The 19,819-nt window shown below is 41.7% G+C and overlaps 1 protein-coding gene across 1 annotated transcript in view; it reads right to left on the reverse strand.

The window, feature by feature from the left end:
* Positions 1-4,923, reverse strand: part of DCT (dopachrome tautomerase) — a 39,678-nt gene extending 34,755 nt beyond the window's left edge. Inside the window, exon 1 of the mRNA XM_086330207.1 lies at positions 4,614-4,923. Within this exon, the coding sequence (XP_086186333.1) occupies positions 4,614-4,908 (295 nt within the window). The 5' untranslated portion in view covers positions 4,909-4,923. The remainder of the gene's footprint in view (positions 1-4,613) is intronic.
* Positions 4,924-19,819: the final 14,896 nt, after the last annotated feature.

Below are 19,819 nucleotides of genomic sequence, written 5' to 3' on the forward strand. Positions count from 1 at the left end.
GACTTTTTAAAAATCCCTTTCCCAGCATGTCTCAGAGAAAACATGCCCCACAGCTCTGCAGTCAGCTCTCTTTCATATTTGTGCTTCTAAACCTGGTCTAAAGAATTCGTTAAAATATCGAAGACAACTGAAAAATGCAGTAACATAAAACCTTACCACACAAAATGTTTATTTCTTTAACTTAAATTTCCTAGCAGTCCCTTACATTAATTTAATGAGTTGAGTTTCTCCATTAATCCACCAATAGCAACAGTTTTTTTTTTTTTTTTTTAAAGGAGACCCTTTAGGAAGGATTGCATTATCTCACTGGGGAATGGAGAGAGAAAAAGTAAAAGGTCCCTAGATATCAGTCTATCTGTTATTTAGTATGTCCTTGAGCAAAAATGAAATTTAAAAAGACAAAGTCTTATACCTACTTAGGACCAGGATAAAAATGGAAAGAGAATGAGAGCAACGAAACAGTGCACGTTCCCACATGAACCACATCAGCTCAACCTCCAAAGGCTATTAGACTAAATAAGTTTAAAGACCACCGATTAGTGAATTTACAAGGAGCTCTAAATAGCCTATTCCTTTTAATTAGAGATTCTATTATATTAATAACAATACTTTACACTCACATGAGGCCTTTCATCTACAGAGCTCAAAAGGATTTTACAAGTGTGGTTTCATCATTATCCCCATTTTAGAGATTGGAAGATGGAGGCACTTAGGTGTACGACAAGAAGTTCTCAGACAATTGTTCATAAACCGTGTGGTGCACGCTTTTCAAAAGTCCAAAGACACAGCTGCAACTGGTCTTTTCTCGGGAATGCCAATTGGCAGGTGAGATTTGGAAGGTGAATCGCTGATGCCAAGATCTCCTGAAATTAAGCTCTTCTTGAAAATTAAGTTCAATAATTTTTCAGTTTGAAATTATCCCCACAGAGAATACAAAAGTTCTCTCTAGAGAATTTGAGTACATAATTTAGGGGTTTTTTTCCCATCAGAGCTTGCATTTATTTATTTTTATTGAGCTAAAATCCTTTACCAACTTCAAGATCGTGGAGACTATGGGTGGTTTATTTTTATTTTTATTTTATTGTGCTAAGAATACTTTACATGAGATCTACCCTCTTAACACACGTTTAATTGTTTAAAACATTACTGTTGACTCTAGGTACAGTGTTGTACAGAACTCTAGATCTTATTCGTCTTGATTAACTGAAACTTTATGGCCTCTGATTGCTAAATCTTTATTTCCCCTCCCTCCCAGCTCCTGGTAACTACCATTCTGTTCTTTGATTATATGAATTTGATTATTTCAGATTCCTCACGTACATAGAATTATCCAGTATTTGTCTTTCTGTGGCTGACTTATCTTCTTAGCACAATGTCCTCAAGGTTCATTCATGTTGTTGCATACTGCCGAATTTCCTTCTTTTCTAGGGCTGAATAGCATTAAATTGCAAATACATACCATCTGACTAGGATGCAAAGAAATTGGAACCCTTGCACACTACTGATGGAAACGTAAAATGATGCAGCTGCTGTGGAAAATAGTATGAAGGTTCTTCAAAAGATTAAAAACAAAACTACTATACAATCCAGCAATCCAATTTCTAAGTATTTATCCAAAAGAACATAAATCAGGATCTCACAAAGATATTGAGATTCCCATGTTCATTTCAGCATTATTCCCAATGACCAAGATGAAGAAACAATCTCAATGTCCATTAAAGATGAATGGTGTGTTTATCTTTCCACGGAATTAACAAAATTCCAAGGTCATCAACAGTCTTGTTGCTAATCTACATTTCATTAATAAATTTGAGATGACACTAGAAGAATCTACTTGCCAAAGAATTTTGAGGTTATGGCGGTGGGGGGGTGGTACTTTGGGCACTGAAGATCAAGTTTAACTTCTGAAGACTGCCTCCTAAATCATGAAGAAATTAGCCTGAGAAAGCAAGCAATTCACTCTTTAGGGAGAATAAACTTAAAAATATGTGTCTTGCTTTGGGGCATATGACACATCACAGTGATTATTGGATATACGAAATACCTGTCCAGCCCAATCACTAAGGACTTAGTCTCTTGTCCTGAGGCTCAAAGAAAAAGACAATCTAGCCAACCTAAGTGGAGTCAATTGAAAGCTGGGATGAAAAGAGCTATGGTCCTGAATGAGTCTGCTGCTGCTGCCGCCGCTGCTAAGTCACTTCAGTCGAGTCCGACTCTGTGCAACCCCATAGACGGCAGACATCTAGACAGATCAGATCCTGGAGGAGGGAGACAAGGGGTTCTAAGAGACAGTCCTGGTCTTGACAATGGCTGGAGATGGAGACCATACACCCTGCTTCCTTTGATTGGTCTACAGATACGCGATGTCCTTCTGTACTTACAGGTCAGGCCCTGTTTCTGGCCCATTGCCTTCTTAGGTATGTTTACCTAAGAAGCTCAGGTGGCGCAGTGGTAAAGAATCCGCCTGTCAATGCAGGAGACACAGGAGACACGGGTTCAATCCCTGGGTCAAGAAGATCCCCTAAAGTAGGAAATGGCAACCCACTCCAGTATTCTTGCCTGGAAAATTCCATGGACAGAGGAGCCTGGTGGCTCCTACAGTCCATGGGGTAGCAAAGAGTTGGACACAAATGAGCAATTGAACACACATATCCTCCTGAGAACATTTTGAAAGTAGGTCACTGTGACCCTAAGTTACTGCCAGTTCTAGAGGGAATATTTGTAAGTACTCCCTCAGGACAGGGAGACTGCAATTATCTCTTCTATTCTACCATCCCTGATTCCTACCATCTCACTTAAATTAAAAAAACTTCCTTGTCAGATCAGAAAGATAGAATAGATAGTGACGTGGGTGCATGTGCTCAGTTGCTCAGTTCTAACCGACCCTTTGGGACCCCATGGACTGTAGCCTACCAGGCTCCTCTGTCTATGGTTTTCCCAGGCAAGAATACTGGAGTGGGTTGCCATTTCCTTCCCCAGGGGATCTTCCTGACCCAGGAATTAAACCTGGGCCTCCTGCATTGGCAGGTGGATTCTTCACCACTGTACCACCTGGGAAGCCCAGGTATGGGTAGCAATAAGGAGAGTTAGCAGTTATACCTGAGTTCCTAATGTCTTCTGCTGCCTGGATTCCATGAAATGGAGATTCCCAAAGTTTCTAATTTGTGGCACTCTATCATTGACTGACCTGGAAATAAGCTTTCTAGAAGAATTTTTGAGTCACCAACAAAGAAGTCACTGTGTAGTGTGGTTTCCAATCCCACAAGTAATATGAAACCTGCTGCATCTCATTAGATTGAAAAACCATGAGAATCTATGAGATAATGTCTACAGAAGCAAGTGGTCAATTAGATCAGAAAAAAATGAATAGTATACATTCAACATGCTATTACAGACATTGTCACAATTAATACCCCAAGACAAAACTAACAAATCCTTTGAATTACAGAATTAACAATATGACTACAAAATAATGATTATAAAGCCAGAATTTTTCCTTTTCCATTATGTTTTATTATACAATATTGAATATAGTTCCCTGTGCTATACAAAGGGCCTTGCTTATCCATTCTATATAAAATAGCTTCAGAATTTTCAGTTAGAAATCTGATCTCATTCTTACATCAACATCACAGCCTTTTGTTTACCTTTTTATGTCCTTACATAGCTCTATTATCTATATTCTCCTATGTTCTAGCATCATAAAATATCAATAAAAACATAATTAGAAAAGAAAACCTCTTAGGCAGCTGGACACTGTGGAACAGTTTCCAAGGGCTTTGCTAAAGTTACTGCTTATGTTTTTGTGTGTGTGTTTCACATGCCCTGCCAGCCTTTGAGTGTTTATCACTGCTGTGCATGTTTGCTGAACACTGGAGGGGAGCCTCACTAAAAAGGATTTGAGAAGGCTCAGAAGAGCGGGAGGAGTAAGAAGTGCACAGAGATTTCAAAAAAAACAGGTAATAAGAGAGACCAAGGTCTGAAAGAGGGATACCGCATAAATTCTGAAATGCTCACATCACACCCAGACAGGAGTGAAAAAGGCCATTGTTATCTAAAAACCACCCTCCCTTCTTCAGCTCTGTCCGTCCATCTCCCCAAGGATGGCAAAGTTACAAGCCAGTCATAACCTTCACGAGCAAGATATATCCTGCTTAAGACCTGTTCAGATCGTCAGAAATGCTGAGACTCGAACTTCAAAACACCTACCCCGCGACGTCTGTCTTACCGATGCCAAGAATCACCCACCCTCCCTCTTCAACAAGTGCAAACCCATCTCAGAAGGAGAGGGCACTGAATCCATCTTGAAAGGACTTGCTCTGAGTTTCAAAGCTGACTCTGGGACTCTTTAGCTTCCCTCGCCAAAAGACAAGCCCATGGTGTGCTGGCACGCGTTCATAGAACCAGAGTGGCCCACAGAATATTTATTTAGTTCTCATAACTAGATCTACTAAAAGGTGTGCAGAATATATCCAGACATCAGCCTTACTCAATGCCAATGGACCAACTTGGTTTGCCTTTCAAAGCCTAGGCCGAGCATCTCTGCCTTGGAATGGGTTCCTCCCTCAGCCCCACCCAGCTGGGCGCATGCGCACATCCGCCTGCCTGCTCACCTGTGCACCTGCAGGTCCGGTCGAAGAACTTCCGGGGCCATCGCTCTCGGTCGTCCTGGTTGCGCAGGACGTAGGGACCGCTCCAGGGCCTGGTGTCGGTCTGCACCTCCGCGCACTGGCCCCGGCCCTCCCGGGAGCCGCAGACGTTGGCGGGGTCGGCGCCCAGCGGCGGGCAGCATTCCTTGGCCTGCAGGCTGCCCACCGTCATGCAGACCCTGGGGAACTGCGCCCGGGCCCCCGATGGGAGCGCACAACCCAGACAGCCGAGCAGAAGCCCCCACCCAAGGGGGCTCATGGCTTTAGAACCGGGAGAACTCTCTCTCTCGCCTTCCACTCCTTGCTTCTCTCCAGCTTTCTCCTGGTCTTCCTTCCACTCTTGGGCTCTTGAGCATTCACCCGCTTTTTTATTTGGGGGAAATTTACGTTTTAGGGGGTATATTTTGGATCTGCCTTCTATTGCTCTCCTCTTGAAAAAAAGACCCACAAAAATTACAGAACCCACATGTGTGCTCGTGTGTACATGCACACACACAGACGACTTTATGTGATGCAAACCGCTAAAACAAATTTCATTGCATCAGAAGCTCCTCTAACAGCCAGATTAATGAGAGGAGCGCTTCTCTCCGCCTTCCCCGGTTAAAACAGGCTTTGTCTAATTGAGTTAATTGACGGAGCGCTCCAGTCATACTACTTATTATACTGGTATTTCTGAACCCCCTCCTTCCCTCCTTAGTCCATGACTTTAATTGCCTTGAACTCAGTTCAAAAGCCAAATGCCGTTCTGCCTTTATTCTGTCTGGCTTGCCAAATCACGGGGCCTGGTGGGGTTTGTGTAAGGGCTGGGAGAAGCCGTCATTAGCGGGATTAGTATTAGACAAATCCCCATCGTTAGCACATGACCCAGAGTGCACAATGAAGTAGATAAAATTTCTGGCTTTGTTTCAAGAGGCAAAACCATCTTCATTATCTGGGCTCATGTGTTCTGGCCAAGCTTGTGACCTCAGACTTCCTAGGGAGTCAATAGATGCAGTGAGCTTGTCATCAAAAGCCCTTCAGAGATCAACCCCACTGCTAACAGCCGTTCACTCCTGACTTTCCCTGACGTGCTTCCAAAGACCACTACAGGCTGTCACACAACTTTACAAATAAAGAAACACTTATTGAGGGCTGACGTACAAGGAATTGCTTTGTTTCACAATTCACAATGAGGGATCCTCTTCTCTGCAAATAATAAGTCCTATTCTATTCAGGGCTTCCAAGGTGGTGCTGGTAGTAAAGAACCGCTCAGTAATGCAAGAGACTTGAGAAGTGGGCTCGATCCCTGGATTGGGAAGATCCCCTGCAGAAGGAATTGGCAACCCACTTCAGTATTCTTGCCTAGAGAACCCCGTGGACAGAAGAGACTAGTGGGCTACAGTCCATGGGGTCACAAAGGGTTGGACTTAGCACCCATTCTATTCAGCACATCTCCGCAGCAGGTTTTTCTTCTTAAATACATAAAGTACCAGGTCACACATGCTTCTTGGAAGGAAAGCTATGACAAACCTAGACAGCATACTAAAAAGCAGAGACATTACTTTGCCAACAAAAGTCCATATAGTCAAAGCTTTGGTTTTTCCAGCAGTAGTGTTCAGAGGATGTGAGATAGACTATATATAAGGAAGGCTGGATGCCAAAGAATTGATGCTTTCCAATTGAGATGCTAGAGAAGACTTCTGAGCATCCCTTGGACTGAAAATAGATATAAAACCAGTCAATCCTAAAGGAAATCAACCCTGAATATTCACTGGAAGTTCAGTTCAGTCTCTCAGTCATGTATGACTCTTTGCAACCCCTAGGACTGCAGCACACCAGGTTTTCTTATTCATTACCAACTCCCAGAGCCTGCTCAAACTCATGTCCATTGAGTTGGTGATGCCATCTAATCATCTTGTCCTCTGTTATCCCCTTCTCCTCCTGCCCTCAATCTTTCCCAGCATCAGGGTCTTTGCCCATGAGTCAGTTCTTCATATCAAGTGGCCAAAGTATAGGAGCTTCAGCTTCAGCATCACTCCTTCCAATGAATATTCAATGTTGATTTTCTTTAGGATTGACTGGTTTGATATCCTTGCAGTCCAAGGGACTCTCAAAAGTCTTCTCCAACACCACAGTTCAAAAGCATTAGTTCTTTGGTGCTCAGCTTTCTTTATGGTCCAATTCTCACATCCCTACATGACTACTGGAAAAGCCATAGCTGTGACTAGATGGACCTTTGTGAGCAAAGTAATGTCTCTGCTTTTTAATACTCTGTCTAGGTTTGTCACAGCTTTTCTTCCAAGGAGCAAGTGTCTTTTAATTTCATGGCTGCAGTCACCATCTGCAGTGATTTTGGAGTCACCAAAAATAAAGTCTGTCACTGTTTCCACTGTTTCCCCATCTATTCGCTATGAAGTGATGGGACCAGATGCCATGATCTTCGTTTTCTGAATGTTGAGTTTTAAGCCAGCTTTTTCTCTCACCTCTTTCACTTTCATCAGGAGGCTCTTTAGTTGTTCTTCACTTTCTACCATAAGGGTGGTATCATCTGCCTGTCTGAGGTTATTGATATTTCTCCCGGCAATTTTTATTTCAGCTTGTGCTTCATCCAGCCAGGCATTTTGCATGATGTACTCTGCATATAAGTTAAGTAAGCAGGGTGACAACATACAGCCTTGATGTACTCGTTTCCCAATTTGGAACTTTGATGTATTCCTTTCCCAGTTCATTGGAAGGCCTGATGCTAAAGCTGAAACTCCGATACTTTGGCCACCTGATGCAAAGAGCCAACACATTGGAAAAGACCCTGATGTTGGGAAAGATTGAAGGCAAAAGGAGAAGGGAACGGTAGAGGATTAGATGGTTAGAGAGCACCACCAATTCAATGGACATGAATTTGAGCAAACTCCAAGAAACAGTGGAGGACAGAGGAGCCTGGCATGCTACAGTTCACGAGGTCACAAAGAGTTGGACACGACTTAGTGACTGAACAACAACAACAAACCATGCCACCAGGAATTCAAAGTTGTAATTATCTAATTGTCAAGAGGCAGTGGACAATTTGGAGTGAGGACCCACACAGGACATCTTTTGATTTATGTTAAAGTTAAGCATTGTCCAACTTCAGTCTAGAGGGCAATGCCTCCCCAGTCCTTCTGGGAAACATCCAGATGAGCAACAGTGGTTCACCTGTCAGAGCATCCATATTTTCTCATGGTGGAAACAGAATTCTCTTGGTGTCATAAGGTCAGTGCAGATAGCTGATGCATAATTGCTTCAGGCAGTATCTAAGAATGCTTTCTATTTCAGCATAAAGATATAGAATGGTATGCTCCAAAGCAAATTCCTAAGTTAAAAATTTCTTTATACCGCTGTTCCAGCCCCATGTACTTCTGTGTCACCCTCATGACATTAAATTACTGTGACTAATTAAATGGCAGCACTTAACTCTGACTCTACACCGTTGCCAGCCTACAGCCCAAGCCTTTTGAAGTGGAATCTCTGTGGATGTGACCCAGATTTCAGCCTTTTTTCTAAGCTCTCTAAGCCATTCTAATGGGCAGTCCGAGGTGAGAATCACTGGGTCAGGATAAAGCATGGATCCAGAGGAAATGTTGGCATCAAGTCAACCGAAATAATCCACATGTATTCATTTCCTTAGGCTTCCCAGGTACAGCTAGTGGTAAAGAACCCACATGGCCAAGGCAGAGACACAAGAGACGAGGGTTCAGTCCCTGGGTTGGGAAGATCCCCTGGAGGAGGGCATGGCAACCCACTGCAGTACTCTTGCTTGAAGAATCCCATGGACAGGGGAGTCCAGTGGGCTACAGTCCATAAGGTCTCAACGAGTGTGACGTGGCTAAAGAGACTTAACACTTTCCTCAGGCTGCCTTAACAAATTTCTGCTAACTGGGCGGTTTGTATTCTCTCACTATTCTGAAGGCCAGAAGTCCAAGCTCAGTGTGTCATCGGTAGGGCTGGGCCCCATCTGAAGGTTCTAGGGGAGAACCTTCTCGGCTCTTCTAGCTTCCAGTGGCTGCAGCCATTTCTCAGCTTCCTCTCTTTGAGCCCACATCATTCCAATCTCTGCCACAGTGTGTGGCTGCCTCCTCTCTGTGCTTTAACATTGCTACCCCAGGAGGAAGCCCTAGGCAGGTCAGAATAGAGTTAAGAAATCCCCATCTTGATATAGGAGTCTGGCTAAAGTAATAATTTGGGGTCCCTCCTCCCCTTACACTAACGGAATTATCTTTTAGTATCAAGCCATCAGCCTCCATTAAGGCATGTCATGGAGAAATATCTTGTGAAATTTGTTAGACATTTTTATGTCATCTAATGTACATCACAATGCCATTTTTATGAGGAATCAGGGGAGAGATTTCTCTCAGAGTTCAGTACCCATTAAAGCTGTGCTCCCCCGTAGCATCTAGATCTTATGAATCTTAGGATAGCGTTTCTTTCTTGACCTTGGCCATTTATGACATTTGGAGCCAAATTCACAGCCCCATGTCCAGCAACTGATTCACACACTGTTTTGCTTGATATTTGCCTTACATATGTTCCTAGATGGGCTTCCCAGGTGGCGCTAGCGGTAAAGAATTTGCCTGCCAACGTAGTAGAAACAGGTTCAGTCCCTGGCTCAGGAAGATTCCCTGGAGGAGGAAACAGCAACCCACTCCAGGATTCTTGCCTGGAGAATCCATGGACAGGGGAGCCTGGCTGCTTACTGTCCATAGGGTCACAAAGAATCAGACATGACTGAGCATCTAAGCACATGTTCCTATATATGGGAATTCTTAGTTTATCCTTTTGCGAATTTATGTATTTATGTATCTCAAATTCTTTGAAAAAGGAGGCAGAGAGATATATACATGCGCACATATATTTCTGCATAAGTACAGCAGTAATAAACTCCTAGCCAAATTGTTTGTAAGCAAGCTGGGGCCTAGAGAAGAATTCAAAAAGAATTTCTGAGAAGCTGGTGTATGTAATCAGAAATCTAAAGACATAAGCCTAGAGGATCTCAGATCATGAGTATAGCTATAATTAAACACTGGCTTGTTTATGAAAGGGAAAGTCTTTGCTAAAAACCCAAAAGCAGAATCCAGGAGGAAATACCATTTGTTGTCAGTGTGTGTGTGTGGATGTGGGTGTGTGTGTGCACGTGCGTGCTCCATCATGTCTGACTCTTTGAGACCCCCTGTACTATATCCAACCAGGCTTCTCTGTTCATGAAATTTTCCAGGCAAGAATACTGGAGTGTGTTGCCATTTCCTCCTCCAATGGATCTTCTCAACCCAGGGGATCGAGCCTGTGTCTCTTGCATCTCCTCCTTTAGCATGTGGGTTCTTTACCACTGAGCCACCAGGGAAGCCCACCATTGTCAATGGAAACCATAAGATCAAAGATTATTATTCTAAGGAATGTTCTGAAAGCCAGTGAAGAGAGGCACCTGTGTATTACAGAGCAGAATAATCTGGAGTAGAAAAGTGCCTTATCAGAAAACAATATATCTTACCCTGTCCTTTTACCTTTGAGGAAAGATTCTGAATGAAAAGAGATGTTCTGTATAGTTTGATTTTGCATCTCAGCATCTTGTACCATCTTGCTTTCAAGAAGGATTCAGTATGCAATTCTTTGGAGAATCTGTGAGGAGACCATGCCGGGTGGATGTGGAAAACTTTAGAGGCAGGATGCCAGCCGTGCCTACCCTACATTCAAAGGAGGAAGCGATGGCTCAGAGCCTGGAAGCAATCCAGTGGGGTGGTAAACATTTTAAAGCCCTTGCTAAAAGTAATACAAAGAAATCAATCATCTGCATCTTGCTTCTGGTTTTCAGCAAATTCCTGCTCTTTTCTCTACACCTCTGAATGTGAAAACCCTCCTGGTTTCTAGCCCTGCTGGACTCCTCTGTCCAATGCTTTTTGATCTATTCTCTGCAGTCACATCATAGGGAAAAGAGATTATTCTTTTTCCTTGTGTCCAAATTATTTCCTAAATGCTGGGCATGTGTCCTGATAAGGGTTTTGCTTTCTCCATCTAAGAGCTTTTCTGTTCTTTTTGCTGTGAATTGTTCTTCAGAGGAATCAAGGGTTAGGAACGGGTTGTGTGGTTTCTCATATTTCAATTGGATGCATTTTTTTCCATCTTGCATGCATTTTTTGATAGTCTATTCTTAAGGCTTGTTTATACATCAAACAGCCATTTTAAGTTCAGATTTTTCATCACTGAGCTTTATATCCAACTCCATTCCTTGTTATGCACACCTGAGCCTTCTAATTCTTATTTTTATCATTTTGGCTTTTATCCTTCATCTTGATCATGAGTATTCAATTTGAAATTTTTATACATACCCCTCTAATTTAATGACTGACCTGGATAAACAATATAATTACTCCTAGGTCAAAATACAGATCTGTGGAAGAGGGGAATTCACTCCCCCCTCCGCCTACTTCTGATCAAGCCTAGCAAATATCACCTATACATTTACAAAGAGATTACATGGCCTGAAAATGTAATTTTTAGACTATTTTAGTCCACCAGAGTTTATAAATTGTGCAATTAAGAAAGTTTGGGGGCTTCCCTGGTGGCTCAGTGGTAAAGAATCCACCTGCCAGTGCAGGAGACACAGGTTTGATCCCTGATCCAGGAAGATCCCATGTGGGACAGAGTGACAGCCCGTGTGCCACAATTTCTGAGCCTGCGCTCCAGAGCCTGCAAGCCACAACTACTGAAGCCCGTGTACCTAGAGCCTGTGCTCCGCAACAAGAGAAGCCACCGCAATGAGAAGCCCGTGAACTGCAATTCGAGAGTAGCCTCTGCTTGCCACAACTAGAGAAAAGACCTCCCAGCAACAAAGACCCGGCACAGCCAAAAATAAAAAATAAATAAATATTTTAAAAAATTAATAAGTACAAAAGAAAATTTCGAACCTAGAAATATCGCCAAAATACAACGTCAGGAGAAAAACAAGATACATAACTGAATTCACTATGCTAACACAGATCCACCAGAGTTTATAAATGTGCAATTTATAAACTTAAGGAAGTTTGGGGTCTAGCTGCTGCTGCTGCTAAGTCGCTTCAATCGTGTCCGACTCTGTGCGACACCATAGACAGAAGCCCACCAGGCTCCTCCATCGCTGGGATTCTCCAGGCAAGAACACTGGAGTGGGTTGCCATTTCCTTCTCCAATGCGTGAAAGTGAAAAGTGAAAGTGAAGCCGCTCAGTCCTGTCCGACTCTTAGCGACCCCATGGACTGCAGCCTACCAGGCTCCTCTGTCCATGGGATTTTCCAGGCAAGAGTACTGGAGTAGGGTGCCATTGCCTTCTCCATTGGGGTCTAGAAAGATCACCAAAATATAATGTCAAGAGAAAAACATAAGATACATTACAGTGAATTCCCTGTGCTAACATAGTGAAGGAGTGTGTGCACACATGTGCACACCTGCCTGTCTGGATGTGTAAACATATAGAATATTTACAGGAAACTGGTGGAGTGGCTGCTCTGGGAAGGGGGCCTAAAGATCTGGGGAACCAGAGAAAAAAGAAGATCTATTTTATTCTATATTTTTGCACATCTTGAACAATGAGCCAAGAACATATTTATTTTTATTCATAAACTTAAAAATTTAAGTTAAAAATTCAGAATGATGGGTACTTATGAGACTGACATTATATACAGGAACTTCCTATAAGTACTAAAAAGAATATGATTTTGGCACAACTCAAATTTGTTTTCTTGATCTTGGTCCTGCTACTTACTAGTTGAATAGCCTTGAACAATGTGGTATCTTTTTCATACATGAATACACACTTCTAATCCAACAATCTAATTAGAAGTACTTTTCAAAATAGTTTTCTTTCTGGAAACCAAATCAGTACTTCTAACTTCAGTATATGGAAAATATTTTTAACCTTTATGTAACATTACTACCCAGAAATGGAGGTTAACTGTTCTTATCTGGATTCTGCTGAATTAATTAAATGATGATGTGGTATTTTCAGGTACACTATTCTCTCTTAGCCTTAGAACTTAGGAATCTCCATCCTTAATTATAACAGAATTGTGGACAAAAAGTTAAATAAACCCCAGAGACTATGGGTAAACCAGATTTGAGGCAACTCATTAATTTCAAGAGCTGACAACGATGAATTCTATCATTAAAAATAAGAAACATAAAAAAAAAGTAAATCTTCTTCAAAAAAAATACTTAACCTGAATCTGATGCTTTACACCAAGCTCATTATTTTATCACCGCTGTCAAAAAGCATCTAACCATGATACCTGACACTGTCTTTGGAAATGATTCCTTCTCGTTTAATCTCATCTAAATTAATTCAGTTACTTTTAATAGGCCAAGTGTGTGTGCACACACACACACAGCCCCAAAGAATAACTCTAAGCTTCCAATTCATTTTATAAGCTATAAAAAAGAAATATGTTCTTACAAATCATGGCAGACAGCTACCTACTAAATGTAAATTTTGCTGGTGTGAATTCTTCGTTTCTAAAAAGTGTTCTGGCATAAGATGAACAGACTGAAAACTATGCAAAACAAGATCATTTCTTGGAGATTTTGGTTTACTTCAATTATAAGAGGTGCTTCTGATAGCATAATATTTTTATACTAACAAATATAAACTGAAATTTATGAACACCAACTGTCTATTTATGCCACAGAAATGAATTTCATCTTGAGTAGGATGAGTTGAAGCCGAAGTCAGAACTCAGCAGAGATGCAGAAATGATAGAGGAGTGAACGATTTTCTCGGTGGAAATGTGTTTGTCCTCACCGAAGACGTGAAGAAATACAAAGCTGTAAGTGAACACGCAGTTATAGTGACACGGGGCCTGGGAACTAGGGAGGGTGAAGCATTAGGGAGTAAAACACACTTTAAAAATATATATCTACATTAAAAAAAAATACACCACCCTCTATGCCTTCAATGTCCACTGTGGAAATTTGAGCTCATAGAATTTGTCTGAGTTGCTCAACATCACTCAAATGGTATATTAGCTTGCTATTGTTATCATAAGAAACTGTTAAAAGATAAACTAAAGCATAATACTTTTTTTCCTTTTTTGGCCACGCCATGTGTGAGATCTTATTCTCCAACCAGGGATCGAAACTGCACCTCCTGCATTGAAAGCGCTGAGTCTTAACCACTGGACAGGCAGGGAAGTCCCAGCATATTACACTTTTAAGAGTTTATTTAAGCAAAAATCAATTTGAATTGAGTAGCCCCAAACCAGAAGTGATTAGGAGTACTCCACGAACAGGAGCTGGGAGCAAGGTTTTTATAGAGAGGCTGTGGAAGCAAAGCAAGGAAATTATTTGATTGGTTAGAGCTTAAGTGGTTTTGTTTGCGGGGGAAAGCCTAGTTGGCTGTTTTGTTGTTCCTTAACCTCCAGGCTTTTACAGGAATTCACCCTGGCATGGGTTCTGATTCACTTATACAGACGACCAAAGCATTAGACCACTTCAGACCAATGGCCTCCTTGTTTGGTTACTTTCACCTGAAGTGCCACAAACTGAGAGGTCAAAATGTATTGTCTCACAGTTCTTGAAGTGATGATCAGGGTGTCAGCACGGCCATGCTCCCTCTGAAAGCAAGAAGGAAGGACATTTTGCAGACTCTCTCCCAGTTTCAGCATGTTCCTTGACTTGTGGCAACCTAACTCCAGTCCTAACCTAACTCTACTTACTTACTTCCATGTCTGTGTGCCTCTGTGTCCAAATGTCCCTTTCTATAAGGTCACAGGTATATTGGACCAGGGGTCCACCCTATTCCAGCATGACCTCTTCTTTCCAGTGAAGTGTTAGTCATTCAGTCATGTCCGACTCTGCGACCCCGTGGACTGTAACCCACCAGTCTCCTCTGTCCATGGTATTCTCCAGCAAGAATACTGGAGTGGGTAGCCCTTTCCTTCTCCAGGAAATCTTCCTGACCCAGGGATTTAACCTAGATCTCCTGCATTGCAGGAGGACTCTTACCATCTGAACTACCACAGAAGTCCATGAGCTTATCTTACATTTGATTAAATTTGCAACAATCCTATTTCCAAATAGGCTTACATTCAGAAGTACTAGGATTAGCACTTCAACACATATGTTTTGTTGGGAAACACAGAAGGAAGACACTTCAACTCAAAACAGGTGGTAAATGGTGAAACTGGACATCAAATCTCATAAATTCAATCTCTTTTCACAAGCAGGTCACCCTCAACACATCCTCAAACTTTTGGTTTTAGGAGGACCATCGGTGTGGGTCATGTGGTTGGGGGAGAGACACTGAGGAGGTGTTGAGGAGACACGCCATAGGATTTAGCTGCTTTCTACAGACATGAACAATTCTGTCTCCTCTCATGGGGATTTCCAATTGGGTCAAGGCAGCCTACTTCTGCAAAGCTTTGCATTTTCAGGCAGTACCAGGAGCTCCTGTTATTCTACAATTAGTCCTACACATGGCCTCTTTGAGCCACATTATCTCATAAATTATTCATCTGATGAGAAATTCAAAAATTATTTGGATCCGTCATTTGAGAAAACCATGCCTGCCCACGGGCTTCCCAGGTAGCGCTAGTGGTCAAAAAAATCTGCCTGCCAGTGTAGGCAATGCAAGAGACTTGGGTTTGATCCCTAGGTCAGGAAGATCCCCTGGAGGAGAAAATGGCAACCCATGCCAGTATTCTTGCCTGGAAAATTCCATGGCAGAGGAGCCCTATGGGCTACAGTTTGTGGGGTCCCAAAGAGTCAGACAAGACTGAGTCAGTCAGACACAATGCTTACCCAGAGTAAAAAATAACTTGCCCAAGACCACAGAGCTAGTTAGCAACAGAGTTTCAGTCTTGTGACTTATGGTTAAAGTGCTTTTTTCTGACACTAGGCAACCAGGGTGAGTAAAATATGAGATATCTTTTTCCTGATATGGATACTTTTTTCCCTCTCATCTTTGTCTCAAGTGTCTTATATTTAAAAGTCACTCTTTACAAAAAAACAAAAAACCTGCTTGTTTGTTCATTTATTTATTATTTATTTATTTACTTATTTGGCTGCCCTGGGTCTTACTTGAGGCAAGTGGGATCTAGTTCCCTGACCAGGGACCAAACCTAGGACCCTGCACTGAAAGCATGAAGTCTTAGCCCCTGGACTATCAGGGAATTCTCATCTTTCTGCCAACTCAACAGTTAGGGATGGACAGATAAAAAGTGCCTGATAATATTTATTAAATAAGTCTATGATGAGAACAGGGAAGCACTGTGCCTTTAAGGATAAATCAGCTGAATACCCAGGTGGTCTCTTGACTTACCGACCTCTCCATCTCTAAGGAAAGATCCAAGAAGCTCCTTTTCTTCCTTCTGAGTTGGGAGGTGGGTTGGGCTCCTCCTGGGAAAACTCTCCATCTCTTCCCCTCTCAGATTTTTCCCTTGATTTTAAGTCCGTAGATCAAATATGGCTGTTTGTCTTGTTGTAGAAGAAATAGAAGCTTCTCTGTATATGGCTCCATGGCTGGAGGTTACATTCACTTCCAGATGCCCCTGTCGAGGCCTCTGTGAGACTGTGCAGTGCTCAGCAGTCTCCTTTGGGAATAATCCTTCCATCAGTCTTCCTCCCACCACTACAAATATCCTTAATGATCATAGGCTAAGTTTTGTGTTCACTGAGTTCCCAAAACCTGATGACTAGAAGCTGGTCCTTCACGTTTGTATACTACCTTCAGTCAAGAAAATAATCTGAATTTAAGGTGATTGCCAAGTAACCCTTAAAAGAATGAATATTTTTAAGATATAAAGAAAAATCTACCTTAAGGGAGGTCTTTATTACAATGTGAGAGAAAAAGTCAATGTTGCAGAATTCCACCAAGACAGGTAGGGGTACCTGCTATATGGGCTTCGTTAGTGGCCCAGTGGTAAAGAATCTGCCCACCAATGCAGAAGATGCAGGTTCAATTCCTGGGTCCAGAAGAGCCCCTGGAGAAGAAAATGGCAACCCACTCCAGTATTCTTGCCTAGGAAATCACATGGATAGAGGAGCCTGGCAGGCTGCCATTCCATGAGGTCACAAAAAAGTCAGACACAACTTAGCAACTAAACAACAACAAACCTGCTACATACAAAGTTGTGAGGCTTCTTCATTTTCCTAGGTATTAATATCTCTAGAATGTACAATATTGTACTATAGTTTTGCAGGATGTTACCACTGGGGGAAATTGTGTAAAGGGCACACGGAACCTCTCTGCTATTTCTTGCTACTGCATATGAATCTAAAAAAAATAATAATCAAATCAAATCAAATCATTGCAAAGAGGGAGGGGATATATGTATACCTGTGCCTGATTCATGTTGCTGCATGGCAGAAATCAATACAACATTGTAAAGCAATTATCCTCCAATAAAATACAAATTTTTAAATTTTAAATGAATAAAATCATTGCAAAGTAAGAAGTTAACTGTCAAAAATCTCTAGAATAATGGAATCAGAAAACACGTTGGTAGAAGCGTAGTTGCTACTGCATTGAAGTACTTAATGACCCTTCCAGTTCACTGATGGAGTCACCAATACAATCATGCTGAATGACATTTGTCATTAGAATGGATTCCATACTCTTGGGTACCAAGAGCAGTACGCTTCTCCTTTACTATCAAAACCGGCTTCCTGGTTGAATTCTTAACTACTACCACCACCCAGACCTGCCCCTCACCTTGAATGACTTCTTCAAATCAGTAAACTAACCTGAATAACTGATGGGCTGAAGACGAATCTTTCCAAGGGAGGGGGACTGGTATTGTGTTCTTCTTTGTATCCAGCATCTAACATAGAGCCTAACAGGTAAGAACTGAATAGTAAGTGTTGCTGAAGGACTAAGTGAATGATTGAATAATGAATGATGAACAGTGACTATTGCCTTAGTGTTCTAGTTAGTTGCAGGTAGGAAGTTATTCCAAATAACTTGGCAATTTCTTGCAAATCAAAAGCTCCAGATGGGGGTTTAATATAAATTTTTTCACACTATTTCTGATAACAATATACACATTCACTCCAGAAAATTTGACAAACACAGAAAAGTACAGAGAAGAAAATTTAAATGACTCATGATTTCACCATCCAGAAATGATTCTGATTGTTCTTTTGCTGTTTATCATTCCAGATGAATGTAATTATTCATTCCTTCAACAGTCTTTTCTTAAACTGAAATTATAGAATACACATTTTTATAATCGACTTCTATCCTACATTTCATTATATGCTGAAAGCACCTTTCCGTAATTTGCCACTGTCAAAACAGAGAGCTGAAAGGAAAGCTGAAAAAGGAAAGCTGAAAGCTTCACTCCATCAAAACCACATCAGTTATACTAAAAACACAGCAGTCATAGAGAGCAATGGTTAGGGAAGGGGCGGGGGAAGGGCACTGTGCTTGGAATGTTCATGCATCTGATTGGAAAAACAATTCATGTGTGGACCAGAGACAGTGGAGACTCTTTTGCACTTCCAAAAAGCATAACATGCGAAGTGTCCAAGAAATAAATTCATCATGAAGGCCAAAATTTAAAGAAAAAAATGTATTACACATTGTCATCAGAATTTAAATCTTAGTGGGCTGAAAATTGCATGTCAGGATGCAAGATGCAAAAGTTTGAAGCGAAAATAGGAATATCACATGAGATATTTTATGTCATGAAATATCTCATAACACTAATATCGTAAGATTTCTGTTAAATGTTCATTGTTAGCTATTGTAATTAAAAATAATTATATTAATCACACCACAGTTGTAAAGGAGAGAGAATATGAAAGTATCTCAGAGGAGAGGGAAACATGGTTTAACTGTATAAACCTTTCCAGAGTAATAAGAAGTTTTATTTGATTTAATCACGTTTGATTCCACATTTCAATTATGAGAAATTTCTTTTAAATCTGGTTATACATAATTTGGGCTTCTCAGGTGGCGCCAGTGGTAAAGAACCTGCCTGCCAATGTAGGGGACGTAAGGTAAGAGAGGTGGATTCAGTCCATGGGTCAGGAAGATCCCCTGGAGGATGACATGGCAGCTCACTCAAGTGTTCTTGACTGGAGAATCCTATGGACAGAGGAGCCTGGTGGGCTGCAATCCATGGGATTGCAAAGAGTTGGACATGACTGAATCAACTTAGCATGCATACATAATTTACTATGGCACCTCCTCAAAATTCATGCAATGATTACTCTGCAAGTCGAAGAGAATCTATTGTAGAAAAGAAGTCAGACAACCAGCTCTTCTCAGATAGGAAAAGCATACAGCACGCTTCGGAGCACTGCCAACTGACGAGTCTCCATGCCTCTATCATCCCCTATTCACTCCGTCGTCAGCATTCACTCTATCTTCAATGACATGTTGCTGTTTCCCAACTCTATCTTTTGATCTTCTTCTGAACTCCCTTAAGTGCAATCCAGATGAATCAACTTGGAGCTTAAGAGGTGTGTTCTATACAAGTTGTCTTTGGAACAGATTCTGGCATGTCCTCAACATTCCCACCCATCTCAGAGATCTTACAATGGCAGGTACAGACCTTGTCGATCTTCTTCAAGTATGGACTGGTCGAAAGGTACAGGACTGGGATGTGCTAAGGCATAGAAGTGAAGGAGAGAAGATATTTATGTGTGTTATGTTTTGGACTTGGTATGCTGAGCATCCCTTTTACCTGCCAAAGCACTAAGATTAAATACTGTGTGAAATCCAAACAGAACCAAAGACCTACTGCTCCCTATGATTGCTAAGAGATTTCTAAAGGTCATCAATTCAGTGGAATGACCGACTGTACACCAGCTGAACCATCTCAGGATGGTTTCCCAACAATCCCAGATCACCATGATACCGAGAGTCCTGGGACAGCCAGCCAGACTTCAAAACCCCCATGCCAAATGCTGGCATGCTGTTTTGCCAAAACTCAGGTGAACCCTTTAGATTATAGTCAAGGTTGGATTCCCAAATTTTACAAATAAAAATTCCCAAGCTGCCTGGGAAGAATTCCAACTTGCATAGGTGTTAGAAGATCTGATTAAGAAAGAAGAAAAAAAACAAAGTTAGGCCAGCCCCCCGGAAAATCATCCTGCATGAGAAAGATCTCAAGAAAGGAACCAACTGGGCTTTCACATCGCCTGCATTTTTCTTTCGGTCACATGTTTCCTTCTGAATACCCTTCTAACAAA

Source organism: Bos grunniens, chromosome 12 (genome assembly GCF_055505025.1).
Source record: "Bos grunniens cultivar Pamir isolate PY7600 chromosome 12, Bosgru_T2T1.0, whole genome shotgun sequence".
NCBI classification, from domain to species: Eukaryota; Metazoa; Chordata; class Mammalia; order Artiodactyla; family Bovidae; genus Bos; species Bos grunniens.